Source organism: Lynx rufus, unplaced genomic scaffold, assembly GCF_022079265.1.
Source record: "Lynx rufus isolate CCGP_SWC_20201006 ecotype Redwood Valley unplaced genomic scaffold, mLynRuf1.p SCAF_7, whole genome shotgun sequence".
NCBI classification, from domain to species: domain Eukaryota; kingdom Metazoa; phylum Chordata; class Mammalia; order Carnivora; family Felidae; genus Lynx; species Lynx rufus.
Window position 1 is genome coordinate 117871671 of NW_025814889.1, and position 8585 is coordinate 117880255.

An 8585-nucleotide genomic window follows, 5' to 3' on the forward strand; every position below is an offset into this window, starting at 1 on the left:
TGACTTTAGATTTCTGTTTCTAGTTAGATGCTATGATTATCCTTATATTACACGTGAGAAATTTAAGTGACTTGTCCAAGCTCCCTCAGCTAGTCCGTGTCAGAAGATCCATGCCCAGGCAGATTGACTCCTCAGAATGTGTTCCTAACCACTCTGCCGCACCGCCTGTCCCCTGCTGCCCAGGCTGGCCTCTAAGGTTCCTCCTGGCATGGCATGTGTGTCAACCACAGAATGTCCCTTCTCCCTGCAGCCTCTGTTCCCAATCCCACCTGACTTCAATCCCCTGCTCCTCCTGTGGGCTCCGTGGCACTCTGGACCCTTTCCCAGCTTGACTTTTAGAAATTTTATGGAAGCTTCTCAGGGTTCCGTGGGGGAATTTCTCAAGTAAAATTTAGCTTAGGTGAAATTACTGAATTTCTTCATATTTAAGTTTATGGAAAGATATTATTTGAGGGAAGAAATTATTTCTGAATCTTCCTCCTATTCTTTGTTTTCTAATTCTTCTCATACTCCAGAAGGGACACTGTTCCTCAGGGTAATCAAATAACATGATTAATAGGAGTTTTACTGAAAATGTGTTAAGCTTGTTCTACCATGACCCAGAAAAGCAAGCAGCATCTGGAAGTCTGGTATAAGAATTCTTACTTAGTTATTACTTCAAATCTCCCTTTGGCTTGTATCACTTGTATACTAGTGTGTGTGTGTGTGTGTGTGTATATATATATATATATATATATATATATATTTTTTTTTTTTTTGCCATATTGCCAGTTGCTTGATGGTTCTATAGTTAACCGTTGAATTAAATATTTGTGCCTCTCATGGCCCCTCCACTGAGACCCCCAGATCTCCCTTCAGGACTGAAGAGCTTATTTTCCCAGCTCTGGGAAATGTACCGACAGTACTGAGTTCTCAACCCTCTTCAGGAATGCCCATGGGGGGAAAAGAGATGGCCTCCTTTTGCGGGGCGGGGGGGGGGGGGGGAAGTCTGGTTGATATGCAGTACAAAGACCTGACCCCCCTACCACAATTCAGAGCATCTCTGAAGGGTCATCCCAGCTTCAAAACTCCCTCTCCGTGGGGTTGGCTGAGCCCTTTGTTGTGACTGCTCTTCTCTCTCTCTGCTAATCCTGCTTTCTTTCCTTTCCTATGGGTGTTGATCCCAAGAGCATTCCCTAATAAGCTTCCTGAAAGCTGAGTTCCATCTCAGAATCTGTTTCCAGGAACCCAAACCTCAGCAATGAGTTTAAAAAAAAATGAAATCTCTGACTGGTGATGAATACATGAGTGCTCAATTAATTCTTATTTATTGGAATTAGAAGAATTCCAAAGGAGATAGGAAGCATACTTTCTGGCTTAAAGTTTATTTCCTAATGAAGAAGTAAAGACAAAACATCACCCACATGTCACCCAATCATGATTAAAACTACATTCTACAATGTGACCCCTTAGTTAACCACATTTTCTCTTGACCTCCATTTGACAGTTAATTTACAAATGAAATAAACTCTGTAAAACAAAGACTCCAGCCTACCTGCAAGCCTCAATAAATGCTGGCTCCCTTTCTTAGGAAAAGCTTTTTTTTTTTTTTTTCAGAATAGAAAAACAAAGACTTGGTAAAGCTTTAAAACTATTTCTCAAAATAAAGGCAGTGATGTAAAATGATATAATCACATATGAGTACTAGCTTAGAATTTATATTCTTGCATCTCCAGAGAGAGTGAGAAATAAGCATTCAATTTTATAACACATTGAATGCAGGCATTTCTGTTAAATCCTCCATCCAAGACACTTCTCCTTTAACTCTTTCCCCAAAGCCCTGATTATAAGCACTGAACCATTGGCCATGAACTTGCATCTAGCCTTTATGCCCCATGCACTTCATTGTTGGTTGCATAACTCATCCTTCCTGTTCTGATTAGAGCTTTTGATATTTTAAAGGGGATTTGCCCTGTTTGAGACCCTTTATTAGTTCTTTATATGGCGAAAAATACTTTCCTGGAGAGAGAGGGGGAGAGCAGCTGTTCTTTCTGCACAATAGGGTGTCATATTTCAAAGACTCTTTTCTCTGGGCCTTAGTCTCTTGAGCAGTTAGAATAAGCCGGGTATGTACAGCCTAAACTCCAACTTTTTTCTTAAAGATCTCTTTTGGCCTTATAGGATTGTTTCTTGAATAGTTCCCTATAAAAAGCAAAGCACACACCCATAATGGAGATACCACTGCCAGCTCAATTGCTTTTCACTAAGTAGTGCCTCAGCTTGGCCTGGGAAGGGGTATGGAGGGCAATATCTGCCAAGGAGGAGGGGGGTGTAGGAGAATGTCCCAAAGACCCCAGAGACTCTCACTAGCTGAGCACTGCCCTAATTTACATAATACCAAACATGACTATTAGGGTGTTTTTCCTGACACCAACTACTTCTGTGATTCTCTGACACCAACTGGGGGTCTAATCATTCGAGTCAGTTCCAACACTACTACCAGAGTTAGGGTAGACTTCACAGATTAAAGGTTTAATCCAAGACTGACCCCACTTTAGATGCTGGCTACCTCCCTCAGATTCGATAATTCACTAGAATGAATCACAGAACTCAGGAAAGTGCTTCACTTACAATTACCACTTTATTATAAAGAATACAACTGAGGAATAGTCCCATATAAGACATGCATAGGGCAAGATCTTGTGTGTGTGTGGCGGGGGACAGGGGCAGAGCTGCTATGCCCTCTCTGAGTGTCTCACACTCCCAGCACGTCAACGCGTTCACCAACCAAGAAGTTCCTTGAAATCTGTCCTTACGAGGTTTCTATGAAGGTTTCATTACATGAGCTCGACTGATTAAATGGTTGGCTGTTGTGATCAAATTCAGTCTCCAGCCCCCCTCCTTTCCCCAGAGGTCAGGGCTAGGGCTGAAAGTTCCATCCTTCAATCACATGGTTGGTTTTCCTGGTGACCAGCCCCTGAAGCTATCGGTCCCCTACCCCACAGTCATCTTATTAGCATACAAAGGAAAATTCCCAAGGATTTTAAGAGCTTTATGCCAGGAACCTAGGACAAAGAACAATTACTTATTTCTTATTATACCATAGCTATAAACTATGAACATAACCTAAAATTGAATTTCAAACATACACCCAATGGATGTAGTCCCCCTCAATATGTCTTCCTTCATCGAGGCATTTTTCATGTATTCCAAAACATTTTTGGCATCTTTTTGGGTATGAGGAGAGACAGGGTCCTTTAGTGTTGCCGAACAGTTTCTGAACTGACTGAAACATTTGGTTTCCCGTACGTGTAGGACAACGTGTCTGAGCAAACATTGTCCTTTACTAAAAGGTGAACTCTGTTCAAGAGCTCAAGGGAATGCCATGCACAGCTGAGGCTCAGTGGTGGGACAGTGACAGTGACGATAGCTGCGGTGATGATGATGGTTTGTGAAGAATCAATCCTATTCATAGACAGTGTGACATTTGAAACAATTCTCTGTACAAATGCTTTCTCTCCCATATCCCATCTTTAATTTCTAATTTTCTTGTTCTCAGCAAGGTGTCTTTATAATAATGTTATTTCTTTAAAATTTAATTTTAGAAGATTTCTACCATCTTACCAAAATGACCCTTGATCTCATATTATGTTAAGAAACCTTTATTCCTGTCATATTTAAAGTTTTATTATCCCCAAATTGGAGTGATAAAAAAGATAATCTTGTTCTCGGCAAAGTGTGAAATGTCCTGTGGTCTCGCAGAGTTGCATACAACTCTCCTTCTCACCTTCTTAAGAGTTGGGTGCTATTTCTGTTAGATTGCGGAGGATAACGTCTACTGTTGTTAGTCATTCATGATACCGAGTCTTAAGGAAGCCAGTATCATATTATCCTTTCTGCCTTGGAATGTATATTATTCCCCAGTCTGAAAAAAAAATCCAATAAATTATTAACTTCAAAGACTCAGGTGACATATTGAGATAGACCTATAACGTGGTACAGAAACCTATATGTGAGAATGCTGGATGAAATCAGCATTTGTTTTCCTACCCTGAAGCTTTTAAACCTTTTTTTTTTTTTTTTCATGGCTGTGGCTCTCTGTGTTTTAAAATTCTTGAAACGAGGTGAAGTTAAATCCATCCATATCACAAAGCCCAGTTTTTGATAACCTTCTTACCTCTTGCAAGATCAGGCAAATGTAACTGAGTAGTGGGAATTTTGCTTTCTCCCATTTTTCTTGGTCATTAACGCTTAGAACCAACAAAAAGGCAACTGACACTGTGCTGAGAGAATCAAGAAGAATTCTCAATGTAGGTGCTCAATAAAAACTCATTGGATTGAGGAGAATCATAGATACTTTGAAGATGGTATGATTTTTCTTTCAATCAAGGAAAATTGTTGGAACAAAAGAACAGAAGTAATAAAATCCTTCATTATGATAGAATCTAGTTTTCACGCAGACACTTCTATAAAATATAGCCTTGGCAAATAGCCTTTAACTCTCCAATGACTTTCACAAGCTCCCCCTCAAGACAAGCTCAAGTCCTGGCAATGAACCCCTTCAGTGTTTCTCAACCTGATTAACTTTTTTCCCTTCTTCATATTATTTCAGACTTCTATCCTTTCTAGGAAGCCAGAATCATCACCATTTCTTTAATACTGCTCCTTGCAAGCATAACCTACTTGAACTAATTTTCAGTCTGCTTACCTGCCAAGCCGTTCCCTTCCTTTCTCTCCACAAACCCTAACTTTACTTGAGAAATTCCCTATGGAAGCCCTAGAAGCTTCCATAAAATTTCTAAAAGTCAGAGCTGGAGAAGGGTCCAGAGTGCCACAGAGCCTATGGGAGGAGCAGGAGACCGAAGTCAGGTGGGATTGGGAGCAGAGGCTGCAGGGAGCAGGGACATTCCGTGGTTGGCACACAAGCCATGCCAGGAGGGACCTCAGAGGCCAGCATTGGCAGCAGGGGACAGGCAGTGCATCAGAGTGGTTAGGAACATGTTCTGAGGAACCAGTGTGTCTGAGTAGAGATCCTGGCTCTGACACTAGCTGAGGGAGCTTGGGCAAGTTGCCTAAAGTCTCTGAGCCTCATGGGTGTGTTCACGTTGTAACCATTATGTGGGCTCACTTTAAATGTCCAGGTATCAAGATGGAGTAGATACAGGTCAACAAACATGACTAAAGAAACACTTTATCTTTTAACTCTATCATTTTATTTGAAATCCCATAAATTCTAATTTGCAAAATCTTGAACTCTCTGGGGAAAAGATGTAACTCTGACTTCCTAAAGCACGTTCAGATTCTCTTAGTGTTTATAGCGTTGATGTATTTTGACTGTGAGATAAATTTAGCATTTTCACTAAACTTTAAACTTTTAAAGTTTTCCTAAAACTTTAAAACATTCACAATAATAACCAAATTATAAAATGCCTCGGAATAAACTTAACAAAAATAGTAGAGGACGTAAGTAAAGAAAAGGTTGAATTTTAGTAGTAGACAGTTTTACAATGTCATTCATTAAATAACCCTTCCCCCTTTCCCTGAATTGAAAAGTCAATTAATCCTGTGTTTATGACATCCTATCATCATTTCTAATTAACACTGCATGGGGATTCTCAGCCAGTGAAGTAAAGAAGAAAACAGAAAGGAATAAAGTGTGAGAAAGGAAGGAAGAAAGTTCTTATTCTTTATAGACATAGAAAATCCAAAATTGTCTCCTAGGATGAATAAGCAAATTTAGTGAAGTAGGTATAAACATATGAATGTACATATAACTTTTATTTCTATATAGCAGAAAAAAGTTATAAGTGAAAACATTTTAAAGCTATCATTTGCAGTAGTATCAGAAAATTTACACAGACATACAAAGGATGTGGAATAGCCAAAACCATTAAAAAAAAGAACAAAACTAATGAAGCTATACTTTTAGTTGTCGAGTCTTATGAAAGAGCTGTAATAATAGTGTGAGATTAAGTATAGACCGATAGAACAAAATATAGACCAGAAAGAGATGCACACATATGTGGTCCCATGGTTTATGTCAAAAGTGACTTTGCGGTGCAGGGAGGAAAGAACGGTCTTTTCAACAAGTAGATCTAGGTTAATTTGGTATCTATGTTAATTGCTATAACCTATTTGGAAAGAAATCTGGCAAGAAATGCTAAAATGTGGGGCACCTGCATGGCTCAGTTGGTTGAGCATCCAACTCTTAATTTTGGCTCAGGTCATGATCCCAGGTTCATGAGATCGAACCCTGCCTTGGGCTCTGTGCTGAGCATGGAGACTGCTTAAGATTCTCTCTCTCTCCCTCTCCGCTCCTCTCCCCTGCTTGCACTCGCTCCCTCTCTAAAAAATAAACATAAAAAAATAAAGGAAGTGTTAAAAATGTAAAGGGTAAACACCCTTTGACTAAACCAAACCATCTTAGGGAATCAGTAGTACAGAAATAAAAGCATGTGTACCCAATGATGTATATGAATAGACAAGCATGTACAAAAACTAGAAACAACCTCTATGGTAAGTGATTGAATAAATTAGGATGCGGCCATCCCATGCATTGTTATGTAGCCATTAAAAAGAATGTGTTTGACCATGTTAGTAATGTGTAGCCTTTATTGTGTGTTCATTGTGTGCTAGGCACTGTTCTAAGTATTTATGTGTATAAATTCATCCCATCCTGTAATAGCAATATGTTGTAATAACAATTGTAATTACAATATTATTTCTGTTTCATGGATGAGGAAGTTAAAATTCAAACAGACCAAATATTTTACTCAAGCTCACATAGCTGGTGTGTGCTTGAGGTCTGAGTTTGAATCAAAACAGTCTTACTCCAGAATGCACACTCTTAAACTCAACGTAGTTATTCTGCCTCCCTGAATTGATTAAAGAGGGATTCTTCTTACATATTGGTAACTAAAAAAAGAAAATCATGGAAATCTAGTTATCCCATTTCAAAAAACAAAGGAAAGAGAAAAGGGAAAAGAAAAAACCCACATGAATATACATTTGTTAGAGGATTTTAAAAGTTTTGGAAAGATACTCCTGAAACTAGTAATACTTATTACTTCAGGATTGAGTGAGAAAGGAGGACATTATTAATTTTTTCACCTCTTTATTATTTTAAGTTATAGACAAGTACTGGAATACTTTTGTCATATTTTAATCCAACAAAGTGAAGAAAAAAATAAAAGGCAGCCTCCACTTCTAGATTCACTGAGTTTTCTTAAGAATAAAAGTTTCATTTGGTACGCCTGGGTGGCTCAGTTGGCTAAGTGTCCGACTTCAGCTCAGGTCATGATCTCGCGGTTTGTGAGTTCGAGCCCCACATCGGGCTCAGAGCCTGGAGCCTCCTTCGAATTCTGTGTCTCCCTCTCTCCCTGCCCCTCCCCTGCTCATGCTCTGTCTCTCTCTGTCTCAAAAATAAATAAAACATTAAAAAACATTTTTTAAATAAAAAAAGTTTCGTTTAACAATTGGACAAGAAATTAATAAAACTTTTCTTCTAATTTCTTACCGTAATTTAGGCCCACAAGGATCTAATCTGTTATGGTCATTCTACACGACATTTGCTCATTCATCTTCCAAATTATCTACATCTGCATAAAGTAGATTCCCAGGAAACATTGTTTCCATTCCTTCCTGTTTATTCTCTCCTTCTTGCCTCTCTCTCAATGAAATAACCAGTGCTGTGATCGTAAAAGCAGTCTTATTTTCCGTCTTTTGTTCTGTTCAGGTGACTTTGGCTGCACTAGTTCTCTGCATGGTCTCCCCGTGTGTCTTTCAGAAAGAGTGAGCTCCAAACAGAATTTGCTTCACTGTGGCAGGATTTAAGCTCAAAGCAAGACAGGGAGATTTTCAACTGGACAACCTGTTAATGGAAGAATGCATTTCGTTAGGAACAGGGCCAAAGTCCTACCTGTAGAATCATACGCGGTGATTATAGAAATGCAAATAGTCCATATTTCTAGAAATACCTGCTTTTTTATAGGCTAATCTATGAATCTTAATAGGATATAAAAATGATATGTGTGACATTTCAGCAGTGCAGAGACGTGAAACTTTGCATTTTACCTTAGGCAAGAGTTAAATATCTTTCACATAAAATCATTATATGGAATTGGTATTTGTGTGTTTGAGAACTTTACTTCAGCCAACAGTTTGAAACCATGCATTTCATGAACACTTTTTGCTTCTTCTCAGGTCCCATTTGCTATCTCGCTGCCATCTATATTCAATCTTGAGAGACTCTTTGATCTTGCTAACGGTTGTATTGTATCAGGAGGAAGCCTCTTCAACTGGATGGTGTCAATTATTCCCTAAACATTCTTCACATGTTAACCTTATAAAGGATTTAAGTGATACTGTTTTTCTTGGTTTAAATACATTTTTGGAACTGTCTTCTCACAACAAGCAAAATAAAATTGTTTCCTCAAAAATTTCCTCAAAAATTATAGTTTGAGTAATGTCTTAAATTGTGTCTGAATTAAATAACAATGCTGTTGCTTATTAAAACAATCTTACAGAACTGTTCATAGAAAATATGCTTGTGCAAGGTGCAACTATTCCCATGGTCATACAGTTCACGTACAGGTTGTCTTTAGATG

General features: G+C 38.7%; 1 protein-coding gene across 1 annotated transcript in view; it reads left to right on the top strand.

The window, feature by feature from the left end:
• The window catches only part of CFAP54 (cilia and flagella associated protein 54), a 290869-nt gene extending 282490 nt beyond the window's left edge, over window positions 1–8379 (top strand). The window contains exon 67 of the mRNA XM_047065944.1: window positions 8182–8379. Coding sequence (XP_046921900.1) covers window positions 8182–8301 — 120 coding nt within the window. The 3' untranslated portion in view covers window positions 8302–8379. The remainder of the gene's footprint in view (window positions 1–8181) is intronic.
• Window positions 8380–8585: the final 206 nt, after the last annotated feature.